The sequence below is a fragment of the Nasonia vitripennis genome, chromosome 1, assembly GCF_009193385.2.
Source record: "Nasonia vitripennis strain AsymCx chromosome 1, Nvit_psr_1.1, whole genome shotgun sequence".
Taxonomy (NCBI): domain Eukaryota; kingdom Metazoa; phylum Arthropoda; class Insecta; order Hymenoptera; family Pteromalidae; genus Nasonia; species Nasonia vitripennis.
Genome location: NC_045757.1, coordinates 2290276 through 2308299, shown reverse-complemented (window position 1 = coordinate 2308299; position 18024 = coordinate 2290276). Strand labels below are relative to the sequence as shown.

The window sequence follows — 18024 nt, the reverse complement described above, 5'->3', positions numbered from 1 at the left end:
CTTTGTGCTTTCCGTTCGGAATTTGAGGGTATGCTTGTTTATTCATTATTTATAAAATGCACCGTTCTCAATATAATACAATAAGATATATTTATCTCGAAGTAAAATTTTAATATATTTGACGATTCATTGATCTACTCTACTAAATCGATAAAACAGGTTGACACTCGCTTGAACTTCCTTATAATTCGCATATGGATATTGTAGTTTGTAGTTTAGTTAGCAGATCGCAGCATAATCAAAGCTAAATATACTAGAGGGCGCCACTGTAACGATCCAGAAAGATTTCTACAGAGCTTTGTCATAATGTTATCAATGTAAAGTGTAGAGGCACAGGGCGTGGATACACTGATAAACGCAATCAAGGCTTGTCAACAGTTTCAAATGTATACAAACCAGTTTTCTTGTGAAATTTACCTTTCTATTGGTTTATTTTATAACTTAGTAGTGCTATAATTATAAGTATCTTTTTCTATATTAAACCAAAATGAGTTTTATCAAGAAATTTCCTGAAATGAATAACAATGTTTACGAACGACCGGATCATTCTGCATGGTTGCAAACTATTCGTGAGCAAGATGAATTGTGTGACGTCACAATAAAAGTAAATACGCAGCATAAGTACATACAAATACGATGTATAATGTTGAGAGCGATTTCTGGTATAAAGATTTATAATTTTTATCATTTATTGCATAGGTAAGAAATAAAAAAATTCGAGCACATAAATTAGTTCTCGCAGCAACGATAAATTATTTCCATAGAATGTTTCTTGGCAACTTTGAAGAACGTATGAAAGATGTAATATCCATTGACAACTTTGACGAAGAGTAAGTAACAAATATACATTTCATACTACTCTAACCACAAAACTATAACAACTTCATTCGGCACTTTCGTATATGAAATACGTTTTGCTTTAATACCTATATGCGCTATTATAAATACAAAGAATGAATATAATTAAAGCCAAGTATCGTAAAAACAAAATATAACGATAACTTATAATATGATCTAAATATTTATCTAGAATTATGGAAGCTATCGTTACATTTTCCTACACCGGTAAAATAGCTTTTACCAAGGAAAACGCAGCGGATCTGTTGAAAGCCGCCGACTTTTTCGAGTTGACCGATGTAAAAGATAACTGCATGAAGTTTTTAAAATACAATCTTGAAACTAAAAATGTTTTCGCTATACTCCATCTTGCGAAATTAGTACCAGGATGCACTTCTTTATTAGAACGTTCGAAGACATTTATTCGACGTAATTTTCGAGAAGTGTCATTAACAGACGGTTACAGAAACATTGATATTGAATTATTAGAAAGTATACTGTCTAGAAAAGTTCCACCGATATATAATTCAGAAATAATTTTCGAAGTCATCATGAGATGGATTTCGACTGACGTCGATAGCAAAATGACTCATTTGTCAGAATTATTGCGCCATGTAAGTCTATTCGACCTTTCCAGCCAGTTCCTTATTAGTTTTTTGTTCGAAGATGAATTCAGAGATAGTGTAGGTCCCAAGCATAGGTATGTCGTGCGTTTACTTGTATATAGTATAGCCACTTTATAAATATGTTTAATCAAAATATTCAATATAAATTTTGCAGAGAAATCGTAGCTGAAGTCTTGTCAGTTTTTAACGAATTGAAACTAAACAACGATTCGAAAAATACTACAACAGGTATGTATGTATAACCTAAAAACTATTTGATATCGAATAATTAAAGATTATTTTATAATATAATAGTTATACGAACTGTCTCGCGTTCAATAGCTGCCAAAAGGCAAAAGAATTAAACTGAAAATATGTTTTCGGTTATTCATAGTTGTAGTAAAAACTCATGCATACGTTACAAAAAATATACACATATATATATTAATTAATCTATGATTTTTATGTAATTCGCATTCATTTTTTATCAAAACTATTAATTTAATTTGATTGAAATGATTAATTTATCTTATTTCAGATGAAACTAATTCATTAGATTTATATAATATGCCCGGAACATCATTAGTTAAGTTTTCGTCGATCATTGATACTGACATAGAGTTTAGAAATAACGCTACGCACTGTATAAAAACACGTTTTCATTCCATAACGGCTATGAATGAATACATGTCTAAGTCTTTCGAAGAATTACGTTTCGAAGATTATAATGCTGGACGCAATGAAGGGTAAAATACCTATAAAGATGTAGCTCAAAGTCCCTTATGATCTCAATTCGAACAAATAAAAAGAGCCACGAGTCGGAGATAATTTATTTGTGAATTTCTTTTACACGAATTACAACAACCTTTTAATTATTTCAATAATAAAGGATTCTATTTATTTAAACATAGATAAAAGAAAAATAATAAATACTGTTAAAGCTCGATTTAAGTTAAAAATCTGTATATATAATGTGGGCATTCAAATTTACGGCCTCAGTCAGCATATATTTTTGCAACTGAATGTGAATCCCTAGTATAAGTGATAATGTTTCCATACGGTGGAATGTCCCATGAGGGAATCAAAAAATCTTGTCAAGGTTCAGGTGAACATCATGATTCTAATATTGCCGCAAGGCCACGTAAGCTTTTCCAGCATATAAGTTTACTGACTCGCGTTAATATTGAATAAGAGCGCGGCTCGACAACTGCGACCACCTATTTTCGTTGTCGCGTGACGCACCACGTTTTATTGCTTCATTTTATTTCTTCGTCTCTATAGTCTTTTGATCGTCGCATTTCATTTCTCGCAGACACAACATTACCGCTATACTATGTCTCTTATTTCTCATCCGTCCTATAGGCCTGTAGACGCAGGTTATTGTACCATTACAGCTCATTACGCTGCTCTCCGACGAGAAGAGAAAATTATAGCAGAAACAATGTAAGCGCGTAATCGCATCAGAGCTTTCGCTCGCGATAATCTTCGCAACGATCCAGCTGAAATCGTGCAAGCGGTAGCATCTCTGCATAGGAGAGACAAAGGAATAAAAATGCGACACTGCAACATCAGAAGTAATTTTATTTATATCGTCGAGTGTATGCCCTGTACTTGGACGGGTGCTTACTTTTATCGTCTGCGGGTTCATCGCGCTTCAAGCGAAAAAGAGACGAATGTGTATAGAGAAGGAATTGTACGTCCCTTTGTTCGAGAAAAAAAATCACTTTCTTAACTATACTAAGTGTATGGAAGAAACGAAGAAGTTCGCAAATTAGAGTCCGATGGGCCGATATTCCTCGTGCTCGCGTGTGCGCTCGTAATTTAAGTGCCGCCAGAAAAAGCCTTACTTACTGATAAGCTGACGCTTCGATTGTTTGATCCCCTGAATTATATGGAGACAATCGTTCGTCCAAAATCCGTTTTTGCGAGTTTACGCGGCAAAGCCGAAAAGAACTTTTTGTAACTGGCGAACTTGAGCAACTGCCCCTCGCAGATAGATATTTCGAAGATAAGCGCATCGAATTAGACGCTAAGAGCAATTGATGCAAATGATCGATCGTCTTGATAGCTGATGCGCTGCATTATTTATGGGGTCATTAGCTGCTCTCGCGGAACCTGCGCATAGGCTACGAAGCTTCTTTCCGGGTAGTCGAAACGTAGACTTTGAGGATCAAAGATCGTGGACTGTGACGAGTAAAAGTTCAAGTGTCCCAATGAGGCGATTATGAAATAGTTCAGAAAAATTAATAAAAGTTTTATACTCTATTTGATACACTGCAGCAGTAAAGCGCAGAATTTATTTCATATACACACGTTTCGTCGTCAATTGTACATTATTTTTAGAAAATAGCCATATCAATTCTCCGGAACCACATGCAACTCTTTCAGTCGACGTAGTGTGCTTCAATTAGACAGGAGTATCAGGATGATTCGTGTGATCGTAGTGTACTATAGGAACGTATGAACCACGATCAGCATTTTGATGATCAACATAGCGTACTTCAGGGTAGTACGAATCACGCTGCAATTGATTGAAATGTTTGTTTACATTCATCTACTTCTTTTTTCAATACTAACTAACGTTTACTAAATTTATACATGTAATTTATATGTACAATAAGAAAAAAAATCTTACCGCGTAGCTGCTGCCACATAAGGAGATGACGATGACATCTACTGCAGCCAGTAGTAAAAAAAAACGCTGCATGATCGTTTGTTTGTCTCGTTGTAGCTTGTAAGCTTATTTTATTATTATTATTTTTTTAATCATCGTTTATAATCAATTAATATATAGATTAATTAAAACTTTGCCGTTACTTACTATTACTGTGCGTGTATGGAAAGTTTACGGATCGCTTTCTTTAATAATTCTAACTTCCTCGTCGCCGGCCAAGCGCTTTTTATAAAGCAATATATCATAATTGGGTGAGTAATTTATAAATTTTAGTTATTATTAACAGTATCGAACTTCGCTGTACGCGTTTCGATAATTAAGTAAGTTTTTGCACAGTGTGCAAAAAAAAAATGCAAACCTTTGAAAATTCTTCTTATACAATATATATATATATATATATATACAATAATTTTGACCTCGAGGCCAAAATATGATATATGGTATATAATATTTAATACGCTCGGCGAAAAGATAAGATAAGTAGATACGAGTAATTTAAAATCGCTCGAAGGTTATTTCTACAGGTTCGTCGCTAAATTGTGCTTATTATAATGCTACGCGCGTGCATGCATATATATATATGCAAATTTCATTTAAACATTCGTCGGAGTAATTTGCTGTAAAAATACGCAGGGGCTATATTATAATGTGACAGCCGAGCACGCGCTGTATGCAATCCTACAACGACGAGTCCCTTCGCTCCATTAAAAGCGTCCTTTTACTTAAGTGAAGGATATGAGCCATGAATCATCTCAAAGACTCTATATCTACGTATACGCGTCGACTTCAATCAGCCTTCAATTTCTCACGCCGAATAAAAGAAAAATAAATATAACTATACGTAGAATGGAGCGAGCGATCGTCTGCTCTTTCAGCCGATACCCCCATGGAGATCGGCAATATCGGCATGCAACTTAACCTCCACGGTATAAAAGCGCACAAAAGTTGTCTGCCCGTCATAAGCAACATGTCGAGGGCAGGCGCGTCCTGCTTATTATTTCGCAGCCGACCGGCATTTTCCGGCCCGGCGAAGCGCGTTATATTCACCTCGAGTGGCGCATCCGAAGGCAGAGCTGTGCGAGCTCGCAGGTGGCTCGGAAGAGCGACCAATACCTGCCTCGGGATCCTGACCGGAGCAGCCGCGACCGTCCTCTATGCGCTCGACAGGTATACTTCGTACGCATAATGAAAAATACGTAAAATTCGTTCTCAAAACTGAAAATATAATACAGATCGGTCTTGGAAGCGGGCCACCTGTCGGTTCACCCGGCGGATCATCCCTGGACTTTTCGCGGAGCTCTGTCCTCTCTCGACCACTCGGCGATTCGTCGTGGCTGGCAGGTCTACAAAACCGTCTGTTCCGCCTGTCACAGCATCAAGTACGTCTCCTTCAAGGATCTCGTCGACGTCTGCTTCACCGAAGAGGAAGCTCGCGACATCGCCGCCGAATACGAGGTTGCAATCGAGAAAAAAGCCGCATATCGATCAATCCTTGCCTGGTAGAAATGTTAACGGTTAATAAGCTAAGTTTTAAGACACTTAGCTAAGTTGTGGTTAACGATTTAACTAAGTAAGCGTTTAACCGTTATAAATGCATAGATATGACGCATTAACTCATGATAAAACGAAACTTTTGCTTGAAATTTGTCAAATATGACTCTTACAATCGAAAAATTGTAGAAAAATACGTTAGAATCGTAAAAAATCCAAATATTCGTAATAAGACATATATACGTTTTAATGCCAACTTAATAATAATACTGATGCGGTATTATAGATACGCATCACTAAAATATTAGCAATGTTTTAATTAATTTTTTTTTACATTAAAATTTGATAAAACTGGCCAATTAAACTTAACTTTTTGACGAATTTCAACCGTTAATTTTCTACGAGGGTTATTATACCCAGAATTCGAAAAATTAAAACGCCCAGGTCGAAGACGGCCCCGACGAGAACGGCGAGTACTCGACTCGGCCTTGCAAGCTTCCAGACCGCGTGCCCTCGCCTTACCCCAACGAAGAATCAGCTCGAGCCGCCAACAACGGCGCCTACCCCGTCGACCTCAGCTACGTGGTCAACGCTCGGCCCCGAGGCCGCGACTACGTCTTCGGCCTCCTCACCGGCTACACGGAACCACCGGCTGGCGTGGAGCTCCGAGATGGCCAGGCCTTCAATCCGTACTTCGAAGGCGGCTCCATCGGCATGGCCGAGGTTAGGTTTCGAATACATTACGCGCGATTTCACTTCAGTGATATATACGCGGATATACATTCCGTCGCGCAGATGCTGCAGGACGGTCTGGTGGACTACGACGACGGTACACCGGCCTACAAGTCGCAGATGGCCAAGGACGTGGTCGAATTCCTCGTGTGGACGTCCAATCAGGACTGGGACTGTCGGAAACTCCTCTGCTTCAAGGGCGTCTGCATTGGATTCCTACTGGTCGCTTCGATCTACCCGATTTTCAGGCAGAGGATGAACTTGCACAGAAACACCAGGATCTGCTTCGTACCGAGGAAAAAACCTTGCGAGCGGAAGGAATGCGAGTGATTTATTGTTTTAAGAAGCTCATATATCTTGGAATTTTAGTCGTTAAGTCAGCATAACTGTAATAAAAAAGTTTAGTCGATTTTTCTCATCAAGTATGTGGTTGATTTACGAAACTGTAGACTGATTCACTGAATAGGAACTTTTATTGCCTGCGGGCGACGAATATCTCGATATTGCCAATTTAACGGCAGTAAAGCGCATCAGCTGTTGATCTGGATAGCTATCAGCTGATGCGTAAATATAACCTCGGCAAAGCCCGAACGTACAAAGTAGAGATGTAGGCTTTATTCAGAGATGAAATGTATTTTTTTTCGCGCATTTTTACCGGTGAAACGTAGTTTTTAAGTTCTGCAGGAAGGATCATGTGGATTTTCAAAAATGTATAGGATTTCTAGCAGAAGCCAACCGAGCTTGGCACTTCCAGGTGAAGTTTAATAAATCAATCCCGTAAAGACGACTTTTTAGACACTCTACCATCGTAACTAAATTTTACATTTAACAACAGCTCGCAACTTAACCATCTCTGTGACATTGATCATCGTCGCATCGCTGTGCTGCTCCAGTTCTCGCTATGGTGACTTTGTATTTGATGATTCTGAGGCAATAGTCAATAACGAAGATGTTCGAGAGGCACCTTTGTATCAACTCTTTCAGAATGACTTTTGGGGCACCAAATTATCTCATAAACATAGCCACAAGTCTTACCGACCCTTGACAATTTTATCCTTCAGGTATAAATGTCAACCTTTCATTCTGCTGAGAGATACGATTGTTAACAGCGAATTTATTTATATTTCAGAATGCATTACTGGTTTAAAGGATACTTGGATCCTACCGATTTTCATGCTGTGAACATCATTTTGCACATCATTGTCTGCATTATGACCTTATTCATATTTGAAATTCTTTTGGATTGGAAGGAACCACAGATATCTTTTTGGGCTGCATTAATATTTGCTGTACACCCTGTGCATACAGAAGCGGTATGTATTATAATTGAAATATTTGCTTTTTAGTTTATTCTTGCGTAATGTTATGAATTTTAGGTTGCTGGTCTCGTGGGTAGAGCAGATGTTTTGTGTGGACTATTCATGTGGCTGTCGATATTATCGTACTATAAGTGCATTCACTCCGATTCTTTTATTATTCAGTATAACTGTATAGTGCTATGCATTATGAACAGCGCTATAGCAATGTTCTGTAAAGAGACTGGCATCACTATTCTTGTAAGTATTACATGTATAATAAAGTGATGAATTGAATATAATATATATATTAAAATTTTTGCAGGGTGTGTGCATAATTTATGATTTGATTATTGTAAACAAAGTACTGCCAACCGATATCTTAGAAGTCTTGAAACTAAGATACTCATGGAATGATGTAAAAAGATTTTATGAAATAAAATCAGCATTTGTGATCCGTATTACAGTATTAGTATTGGCTGGCGTATTACTTATCTTATTAAGATTTATAATTATGGAATTTTCAAAACCAACATTCAAGCCAGTAGACAACCCAGCGTCATTTATAGATAATCTTTATTTGCGAATTGTTAATTACAATTACGTCTATTGCTTAAATTTATGGTTGCTGATCTGTCCTGTGTGGCTATGTTTTGATTGGTCTATGGGCTGTGTACCTCTTATCAATGGTATAGATTTGAGAATTGGATTCGTTATATTGTTATGGTTATCTTTTGGAGTATTTTCTATATGCATTTTTTCTAACAGAAATTCTCAATTAATAAGGTGCGTTATTCTTTAAATCAATATTTTACACATCACATAGATATTGTCATCATTTTACCAAAACTTCAATCATAATTTTTTTTATTTTTCAGATACATTCTAATGAGCATGGCTGTGTTAATTATTCCATTTTTGCCAGCCAGTAATTTATTTTTTAAAGTTGGGTTTGTTTTGGCAGAAAGAACTTTATACATTCCTTCTGCTGGCTACTGTTTATTATTAGCTATAGGTTTAAAACAACTTTCTGCTAATGTGATGTACCCTAAGATAGTATCAGCATCCTATTGTGCCTTACTCATTGTATTCTTTGCACGTTCCTGGATGAGAAGCAGTCAGTGGAAAACAGAAACTGAATTATTTCAATCTGGATTGAATGTTTGTCCTTTGAATGCAAAAGTTCACTACAATGTGGGTAAAAACGCTGCTGATAGAGGACTCACTAACTATGCTAAGTTAAAATATGAAGAAGCTATAAAGTAAGTTACATTGAGTCATTTTTATTTATTACATTACATAGCTTCCAGATGTTACTAAAAAGTGTTATATTTTAGATTAAATCCTGACTATGCCCAGGCTATGAATAATCTAGGAAATTTATACAAAGATGAGGATGCATATGATAAAGCTGAAGAACTTTTAAGTAAAGCTGTTGAATTACAGTAAGATGACAAAATTTCACATTTCTATAATACTTATTTAAAACTTGCTAAAAGTAAAATGATATTTTTAGGAACAACTTTGCTGCAGCATGGATGAATTTGGGAATTGTACTCTCTGCGACTAACAAGTATGAAGAGGCTGAAAAGAGTTACATCACTGCTATATCACAGAGGAATACGTACCCAGATTGTTATTATAATTTAGGACTTTTGGTAATTTAAATGACCTCCAATTTTTAACTGTCATCATTTTTAGAGTCACGAAATGTATCGTTAATATTTGTTCTAGTATTTATCTAAAAAAGAGTACGACAAGGCATTTAAAGCTTGGGAAATTACGATCAAACAGAAACCACTGCATCGTCGTGCTTGGATAAATACGATTTTATTATACGATAATATGGGAAAGAGAGAAAAATCACTGGAAGTAGCAAAGAAAGCATTACTTCTTATTCCAAGAGATCCTTCAATACATTTCAACATAGGAAATATACTCGGAAAAAAAGGAAGCTTTGAAGAAGCTGAGCATCATTTTAAAATAGCAATATCTGAAGAACCTAATAATCCAAGTTATTATACTAATCTAGGTAATAATTATTTATCATAAATAATATTTTTTTTAAATATATATTTCTCAGTCTTCATATTTAAAATTAGTCTACATAGTTAACATTATTTTTATATACAATTTACTTTGCAGGAGTTTTATACCACAGATGGAAAAAATATAAAAAAGCTGAAATCATGTACAAAAAAGCCTTAATACTGAATCCACATTCACAGACTGCTAAAGAAAATTTAAATAAATTAAACAACATTAAATTAAAAACAATAATTTAAATAAAATTTTAAAAAACATCAATCTGTAAAGTTCATTTGAAGGTATTCTGTTTTAAAAGACGGTGCTTCTTTTGCTTTTACTTGCGAGACTGAAGTAGTTGGTTTCATCCTCATAGATTCAGCATGGTTTGGCTGTAACAAGTCATTGTCATATGGATATGGAAACGCCTGGAAGCTACCAATTTTTGTACCCTTGATATAGTTATATGACTTAAAACATGAGTCACAAAATAAACAAGGGTTGTGTGGCAATCTACTATTTCTTGTGGTAACCCAGGTGACGCTGTATATCCCACAGGTCATACAATAACGATTAGGCCTTGGTTTAATTCTCACTATCCTGGGATAACAATCCTTATTCAATTCTTCTGTAGCATTTACTAATCTGAAAACATAAGTTAATATTAGGTATTATAAAATGTGAAAATATGTTCAGTTGATTTTATGACACCATACCTTGCATCACTGAAGGAAATTAAGTGTTCACAGTCTCCCTGGTGTTGGTACACCCAAGGAAATCCAAATCTCAATGTAAGACTTTCTATTTTTGTGTCTTCCATTTTCGCGACCTTATATGTGCCAAAATTTCGACTCTCTGCCCATTCTCTTATAGTTTGGCTGTTATCCTTGTTATTAGGATCTCGGCAATCATTATAAAATGTGTCTTCAATAAAAAAGAAACCCGATTTGTAAACTTCCTACAAAAATATGAAACAATGTTGATGTTAAGTATATGTTAATTTATTCAGCTCAATAACTAAGAATTATTTTTTAAATACTAATTGTTTTCACAAAAATTAATATAGCAAATGCTAAATCAAAATACCTTTGCATTTTGAGTCTTTTTCCTGACTGGTGCATCACTCAAGTCTACAGAAACCGAATAATCTGAGATACACATTATTTTATCTCTTAATTTATCTAAGGTTTGAGAGCCATACAGTGCAATAACGCTGTCCAGACACAGCTTTCCCAAAGCACCTGTGCTTTGTTTGTGCCGACTGGTAAATGGCACATATACTCTAACAAAAACTAAAATGTCTTTTTCTGGCGTCAGTGATCCATTTGAATGAGGCAATGCTGATGGTTTGTAAATCTGAAACATTTCAGTACCTTTTTAATAAAGAACAAAATACAGTTCTGTCTCATTAATATAACATTTAAAACTTACAATAGGTTTTTCACTCCTATATTTGGCGTGCACTTGATGATTTTTCAACTGATTTCTGCGCATTGTATTTTTCACAGTCTTCAACTGAATACTGTCAAGAATTGATGGATCAGCTGGATCTTTGCACCACTCGTAAGAAGACTTGGACATTTTATTCAGTTCACCGTCTACTGTCAAATGGTCGATGCTGCAATGGCTATTCAGCAGCTCGTACATTTCTTCGCTCACATTACTGGCATTAGTAATAAAGCTGGAATCGTTGTGTTCATAATGCTTGTGAAATTTGGATGTAGCTATAATGTTTCTGTACTCGTCAAATTTAGAATTGATATTCACCAAACTAGAGCCTTTATAACACTGATCGTAAATTCCACGCGATGGATTTTCAGTAGTCATGATTGAAAACTTCTTTTTTAAAATAACATCACTTTATCATAAGCAGAAACATTTGTCAGAACTTGTATGTACATACTTATATAGGCTAAGAGCAGACTCAAACAGAAGACTGCAAATATTGTATAAATAAGCTACTCTGTAGTCGTTTTCCACTGCATAGATTTTGGGATATTAGTGTAGGATCGAACGTCGGAGATGACGTAGATGGGATTCCTACTCTCTCAAGGATGGGAGCCTGAGGGTTAGAAATAACAACCAGCTTCTTCGGGAATGCAACTTGTGCTTTATTATGCGACTCGCTAGTTCAAGCGCCAGAAACGTTATGCGGCTCGCAGGCCGCGACATGCGCTCGTTCGTTCTCTCTCTCTCTCTCTCTCTCTCTCTTCAACCAACATAGCGGACATCCCCACTTCTGACTTACGCAGGGCTGCCGAGGGAGCTCCCCACATTAGACAACAATCACACGCCATCTAGCGGATTAGAGCCACTTTGGTCGCCAAAACGCGGGAGTTTTGAATACATATATTATTGCAATGTAAATTACTTATAAAACTAGGTATGAACATAAACTTGAATCGTACGTCAAATAACAAGTCCAATCATACTTCAAATACAATCATACTTTATGGACTTTGGTGTTGATTGTTGGTCACCTGGCCAAAAGTGAATCGATTAGAATTTCATTAAAAACCCTCTTCTAAAATTGTCAAAAAGTTGAATAAATAAATAAACCTGAAAAAAGTTATAACAGTAGAAGATCGTATAAGAAGATACATGTATGTATAATTACCATGGTGTGTATACAATTGAACTATTTTGAAGTAACTCAGACAAAACAGTTGAATATTGGATAATTCGTCGTCGTCTTTTTATTATTTTTCTGATTATAACCAGTTATATCGTTTAAATAAGAAATTGAAATTTTAACAAAAACAGAGATTTAATATATACACAAATAAAATAAATAGATGATCAAAGTTAAAAAAAAAATGAAAAGAAAGAAAACTTCATATAAGTGGCCTATTTTTTGGATCTCCATGTTACACTTCCAAATATCAAACATTCTAATATAAATTCAACCGTGCATTTCAATTAAATATTTACTCTAAAACAGGCAGTTCACAACATTTGTAGAATAAAATTATTTTAATCTATCAATGCAAAAAACATCGTGTCTATGTATAGGTGTATATGGTATGTTGCGAGGAAAGAGAAATAACATATTGGGGACAAAATCCAATAAAATAAACATGAATAAATAGGTAATTATTTCACATTCAATGAGAATTTTAATCATTTATATTATAAACTAAAAACAATAGCAATAAAGGGTTATGGATAGTCGCCAACAGGTTTATTAATGACCCTAGATTCACTTGCATGCAGAAAACCTCCTAGTTCAATCCGACAAAATTTGACGATTGCAGCTTTATTTGTTAAAAAGTAGAGTAACGTTTCATTTGCAATGTTAATACGGTTATTAAGCTTTCATAAAAATAAGTAAATGGATATTTATGTCGATTTTTCAAATAATTATTAACAATTATGTAGCGCAATGTCACTACTCTCAAAATATACCTCATCGAAAACTTCTTATTAAATCTGTTCCACCAATGCGTGCTCGATTTTCAGCAGTTGAACATCAAAGTTCAATACTTGCACTATCGTTTATCGCTGTTCAAGATCTCCCCCGGAATGTTTATAACATTGAAATATGACAAAAAAGTTGAGAGGATGGCAAAAATGATACGGCAGACAGTGAACCGAGACTCGAACTAGCCTTCCGGGCTCTCTCTGAGGTCCGCGCTCGCAGAATAAAACAGGCGTCAATAACGGTCGAGCCATCATTCTCTGCAGTGCCGTTCCAGTAGCGACCAGCGACTTCGAGAAATAACCCACTGAGCATCATGAGCGACGCAGTAGTCGAAACAGCACCCGCTGCACCAGCGGTGGCCTCGCCGAAGAAGGTCCCAGCGGCCAAGAAGACCGGAGCAGCCAAGAAGCCGGCGAAGCCCCGCACTCATCCTCCAGCGGCCGAGATGGTCCTGGCTGCCATCACCGCTCTCAAGGACAAAAAAGGATCGTCCCTTCAAGCCATCAAGAAGTACATCGCCGCTACCTACAAGTGCGACGTTGACAAGCAGTCGACCTTTATCAGGAAGTATCTGAAGTCCGCCGTAGAAAAGAAGGTGATCGTGCAGACTAAAGGATCCGGAGCTTCCGGTAGCTTCAAGCTCGCTGGCAAAGTCGAGGGTGAGAAGAAGGTCGTGAAGAAACCTGCAGCCGCCAAGAAGCCAGCAGCGAAGAAACCAGCTGGCGAGAAGAAAGCAGCAACGAAAAAACCGGTTGCTAAAAAACCAGCGGGAGAAAAGAAAGCAGTTGCAGCTAAAAAACCAGTTGCCGCTAAGAAACCCAAAGCTGCTGAGAAGCCCAAAGCTGCCAAGACCGCCAAAGTTGCAAAATCTCCTGCAAAGTCCAAAAAGAGCGGAAAAGCCCCGGCTGCCGTGAAACCCAAGGCACCTAAACCAAAGAAGGCCGTGGCGCCCAAAGCTGCTAAACCAAAAGCTGCAGCCAAGAAGTAAACAATGAATATTCAATCGGCCCTTTTTAGGGCCCATTTTTTTCTCTATAAATCAAACGGCCCTTTTCAGGGCCATCAATATATATATTTACGTAGCTACAACTATCTAATACCTATGAATAAACCCTTATAAATGATAGTATACATCGTACTAATATTTATATCGTAGATCAACCTAAAATCTAAATGCTATTTAGAAATACGTAGATATTTCTAAATAGCTTGAACAAAATAAAAATAACCATATTCTATCAAAATAAAGCACAATGAATTTCATGTATAGTAAAATATATAATTACGCGTGATGGTTTGTGGAAATGACTTCTCGTAAGTTATAACTTGATTTACTTCTTACTTTATCATCACACATATACTATTTTACCGTGTATGAGATTTGTTGAGCTTTATTTTTAGGTGAAAACTTGACAGAAGAGTTAAAAATGCTTTAAATTTAGTATTGAGTAAAAAATTCTCTTTTAAAACAATTTAAGACAGTTTTTCCAGTTTTTTTCGTAAATATAGCAGAGATACGGAAATAATTTTATATTCTAATCTTGTTCGTCGTATGCGTATTGATAAAAAAAATTACTACGACACATACAATTTTAAGATTTTATTTAAGACGGATTATCTTTAATCAGGTTCTCGTACTTATTCTCATAGAATCGTACACAATTATATAGTTAAAAAATGAAGTAATATTTTGAAAATTAATAGAAATTCCTCGTTTAAAAATATTCGTGGCCCTAAAAAGGGCCGATTGTTATAAAGGGTAATAATAGAAAATAGAAATTAATTAAGCACGTTCCCCACGAATACGTCTCGCCAGCTGGATATCCTTAGGCATGATGGTAACGCGCTTGGCATGAATGGCGCAGAGGTTGGTGTCCTCGAAGAGACCGACAAGGTAGGCCTCGCTAGCCTCCTGCAGGGCCATCACGGCTGAACTTTGGAATCGCAGGTCGGTCTTGAAGTCCTGAGCGATTTCGCGCACAAGGCGCTGGAAGGGCAGTTTGCGGATCAGGAGCTCCGTGCTCTTCTGGTAGCGACGGATCTCGCGAAGAGCCACGGTGCCAGGCCTGTAGCGATGGGGCTTCTTCACTCCGCCGGTCGCAGGGGCGCTCTTGCGAGCGGCCTTGGTGGCGAGCTGTTTGCGAGGAGCCTTTCCTCCAGTAGACTTGCGAGCGGTCTGCTTGGTACGCGCCATCGCAGTGCAGAGATTCGTAACGTTTGACTGACGAGACGAAAATGATACTAGGCGTACGCGTGCGGCTATATTTATGCCCTCTCGAGACGCAGCTGTTCTAAAGAGCAGTAGAAGGGGAAGCTCTGTGTAGCTAGATGCTTGGAAGGGGAACTTCAGCTGCTGGTCTATAAATAGGGCCCCGGCCTCCCAAAAATGCCATCAGATCGTCGTGTTTCGTAGCTCTGTGAACGACTCTCCTGCACTAAAACAAGATGACTGGACGTGGAAAGGGAGGTAAAGGCCTGGGAAAAGGAGGAGCCAAGCGTCATCGCAAAGTATTGCGTGACAACATCCAGGGCATCACCAAGCCCGCCATCCGCCGTCTGGCCAGACGTGGTGGTGTTAAGCGTATCTCCGGACTCATCTACGAGGAAACCCGCGGAGTCCTCAAGGTCTTCCTTGAGAACGTGATCCGTGACGCTGTCACTTACACCGAGCACGCCAAGAGGAAGACAGTCACCGCCATGGATGTTGTCTACGCTCTGAAGAGACAAGGCCGAACCCTCTACGGATTTGGCGGTTAAATCATTGACCATTTTTTCATAACTCAAACCAATCGGCCCTTTTCAGGGCCAACAAGTTTTTATACGTTGGAATATACTTATCATTTAAATAATCTATTCTAATTTTTTTAACAAAAATATTTGAACGTCTACATTTAAGGTTAGAATTCGCCTATTTTAAAAATATGCGTCAGCGATTTCTTGACAATTTTGCGCTAATCTAGAAGTTATAAAATTGGATTCAAATATTCCATAGCCTAAAAAATTCGATTTCCTCGTTTACCAACTATCGCTGGTTAAATTCATTGTATTTTTTATACCAGTCTGATCATGAAAGTCAATTGAATTTTATACAAGCAGCTATTTGATGGAGTAAATTTTTTAACTTAAAAGAATTACTAATAATTTGCCTATACGTTATAATATTATGATGGCCCTGAAAAGGGCCGATTATTTAAATTGTCAAATGAGCATCGTTTCCAATTTACTTGGAGCTGGTGTACTTGGTGACGGCTTTGGTGCCTTCACTGACAGCGTGCTTGGCCAGTTCACCGGGGAGCAGAAGCCGAACGGCCGTCTGAATCTCCCGGGAGGTGATTGTCGATCTCTTGTTGTAATGGGCCAGACGCGAAGCCTCGGCGGCGATGCGCTCGAAGATGTCGTTTACAAAGCTGTTCATGATACTCATGGCCTTGCTGGAGACTCCGGTGTCGGGATGGACCTGCTTCAGCACCTTGTAGATGTAGATGGCGTAGCTCTCCTTCCTCCTCTTCTTGTGCTTCTTCTTGTCACCCTTGGTGATGTTTTTAACGGCCTTGCCGGCTTTCTTGACTGCCTTTCCGCTTGCTTTAGGAGCCATGGCGACAATGCTATTCGGTGTACGGATGTAGACTGAATGGTGTCGGGACACGTATGTCGGCGCTCTTTTATTTGGGCCGCCGCAGCTGCGCCGATCCGTTCATCTGTCGCGCTCCCCCTCTACTCCGCGAACGAGCACAATGGCTGGCTCGGCGCAGGGCCACCGGAGAGCATAAAACAACAGCGCGAGCCTGCTAAAGCACCAAATAATCTAGCGTCGTCTCTGTAGCAAGTTCTACTCTACACCCTATAACTCATCATGTCTGGACGCGGCAAAGGTGGTGGCAAAATCAAGGGCAAGTCAAAGACCCGTTCCAACAGAGCCGGACTCCAGTTCCCTGTCGGACGTATCCATCGTCTGCTGAGGAAGGGCAACTACGCCGAGCGAGTGGGCGCCGGTGCTCCGGTCTACCTGGCCGCCGTCATGGAGTACTTGGCCGCTGAGGTCCTCGAGTTGGCTGGTAATGCCGCTCGCGACAATAAGAAGACGAGAATCATTCCTCGTCACCTCCAGTTGGCCATCCGCAACGACGAAGAGCTGAACAAACTTCTTTCCGGAGTCACCATTGCCCAGGGTGGTGTCTTGCCTAATATCCAGGCAGTTCTCTTGCCTAAGAAGACTGAGAAAAGCTCTTAAATATTTAAACTTGACTCGTTGACTAAAACAATCGGCCCTTTTCAGGGCCATCAAATATTTAAAACGCATCGAATCAACTATTTTGTTTATACAAATATCGAGAAACAATAACCTTAATATAAAATGCAACTCTTATATTGCTATATACTTGCAACAGACTACGCAAGAACATCAATGTTACAATATATCGACGCTCAAAAGCAAATGATTACATCTACTAATACTACAGCAGTTCAACATTTCAACATATTTCTCGCATTTAGCATATATCCACTCTATTCTTGATCAAGGACACAAGTTTTAAAACTTTCTACGATAAAAAAAACCAGTCCAGCATCTAATAACTGTTTTACATATTCATTTTTGATCGTAGAGTATATATCATATTATAATACATGCCAATACGTCTAGAATACAAAAGGTATAGAAAATCAAATTTGAGATTGTAAAAGTGCGTTTATTCATTGTAACAGCAATAGTTCATTAGTTAAATTAAAAATCTTGGAGAAAAATGATTATCGAACTGAAAAGACTACTACAACGATGTAATAATAGTCCGCTTGAAAAACTTCGATAATTGCATAAAAATTTTTTATACTCGGCCTCATAGAGATAAACATTTTTATTCAACTTTCCGAATCCACACCATCAAGCATGGTGTGTATCTAGAGAAAGTCGACGACACTTTTAATCCAAATTGAGTCGCGGTAGAG

At 37.9% G+C, this 18024-nt stretch overlaps 9 protein-coding genes and 1 long non-coding RNA gene across 12 annotated transcripts; 6 read left to right on the top strand and 4 right to left on the bottom strand.

Annotated features, from left to right (window-relative positions):
• The first annotated feature begins 270 nt into the window (after positions 1-270).
• LOC100680410 (kelch-like protein 18) lies at positions 271-2274 on the top strand. 2 transcript variants are annotated; one of them, XM_016983801.3, is made up of 5 exons: positions 271-604; positions 700-830; positions 1031-1537; positions 1618-1691; positions 1981-2274. In XM_016983801.3, exons 1-5 carry the CDS (start codon positions 488-490, stop codon positions 2190-2192), a joined length of 1041 nt encoding a protein of 346 aa, XP_016839290.1. In that variant the 5' UTR covers positions 271-487; the 3' UTR covers positions 2193-2274. The 2 variants fall into 2 exon arrangements, with proteins under 2 accessions (XP_016839290.1, XP_016839295.1); XM_016983806.3 differs by having other exon boundaries at positions 309-621.
• Positions 2275-3700: 1426 nt separating this feature from the next.
• Positions 3701-4508, bottom strand: LOC100680373. Its single transcript, XR_004226493.2, has 3 exons — positions 4264-4508; positions 4078-4181; positions 3701-3963 (listed from the first exon to the last, which is right to left on the bottom strand). It is a non-coding gene; the product is annotated as an uncharacterized LOC100680373 (long non-coding RNA).
• A 575-nt stretch (positions 4509-5083) lies between these two features.
• On the top strand, positions 5084-6669 carry Cyc1l (cytochrome c-1-like). The gene is made up of 4 exons (NM_001134311.1): positions 5084-5283; positions 5349-5571; positions 6052-6330; positions 6403-6669. The coding sequence occupies exons 1-4, from the start codon at positions 5084-5086 to the stop codon at positions 6667-6669; spliced, it is 969 nt and encodes a 322-aa protein (NP_001127783.1).
• A 378-nt stretch (positions 6670-7047) lies between these two features.
• Positions 7048-9919, top strand: Tmtc4 (transmembrane and tetratricopeptide repeat containing 4). Its single transcript, NM_001134310.1, has 10 exons — positions 7048-7093; positions 7175-7400; positions 7469-7652; positions 7716-7895; positions 7960-8420; positions 8513-8896; positions 8972-9079; positions 9151-9292; positions 9369-9666; positions 9780-9919. The coding sequence occupies exons 1-10, from the start codon at positions 7048-7050 to the stop codon at positions 9917-9919; spliced, it is 2169 nt and encodes a 722-aa protein (NP_001127782.1).
• LOC100680335 (snRNA-activating protein complex subunit 3) lies at positions 9691-12222 on the bottom strand. Of its 2 annotated transcripts, XM_008204659.4 has the most exons (5): positions 11427-12222; positions 11091-11340; positions 10746-11015; positions 10376-10617; positions 9691-10304 (listed from the first exon to the last, which is right to left on the bottom strand). In XM_008204659.4, exons 2-5 carry the CDS (start codon positions 11304-11306, stop codon positions 9938-9940), a joined length of 1095 nt encoding a protein of 364 aa, XP_008202881.1. In that variant the 5' UTR covers positions 11307-11340; positions 11427-12222; the 3' UTR covers positions 9691-9937. The 2 variants fall into 2 exon arrangements, with proteins under 2 accessions (XP_008202881.1, XP_003425540.1); XM_003425492.5 differs by having other exon boundaries at positions 11091-12222.
• Positions 12223-13319: 1097 nt separating this feature from the next.
• Positions 13320-14138, top strand: LOC100123069 (histone H1). The gene has a single exon (XM_016983829.2). The coding sequence runs from the start codon at positions 13394-13396 to the stop codon at positions 14066-14068; it is 675 nt and encodes a 224-aa protein (XP_016839318.1). The 5' UTR covers positions 13320-13393; the 3' UTR covers positions 14069-14138.
• A 535-nt stretch (positions 14139-14673) lies between these two features.
• Positions 14674-15889, top strand: LOC100116453 (histone H4). The gene has a single exon (XM_001607316.5). It carries the CDS (start codon positions 15526-15528, stop codon positions 15835-15837), a length of 312 nt encoding a protein of 103 aa, XP_001607366.1. The 5' UTR covers positions 14674-15525; the 3' UTR covers positions 15838-15889.
• Positions 14808-16826, bottom strand: LOC107980521 (histone H2B). The gene has a single exon (XM_016981300.3). The coding sequence runs from the start codon at positions 16673-16675 to the stop codon at positions 16301-16303; it is 375 nt and encodes a 124-aa protein (XP_016836789.2). The 5' UTR covers positions 16676-16826; the 3' UTR covers positions 14808-16300.
• On the bottom strand, positions 14864-15274 carry LOC100116419 (histone H3). Its single transcript, XM_001607280.5, has one exon. The coding sequence runs from the start codon at positions 15272-15274 to the stop codon at positions 14864-14866; it is 411 nt and encodes a 136-aa protein (XP_001607330.1).
• A 25-nt stretch (positions 16827-16851) lies between the features above and the next one.
• On the top strand, positions 16852-17362 carry LOC103315490 (histone H2A-like). The gene has a single exon (XM_008204648.3). The coding sequence runs from the start codon at positions 16934-16936 to the stop codon at positions 17309-17311; it is 378 nt and encodes a 125-aa protein (XP_008202870.1). The 5' UTR covers positions 16852-16933; the 3' UTR covers positions 17312-17362.
• Positions 17363-18024: the final 662 nt, after the last annotated feature.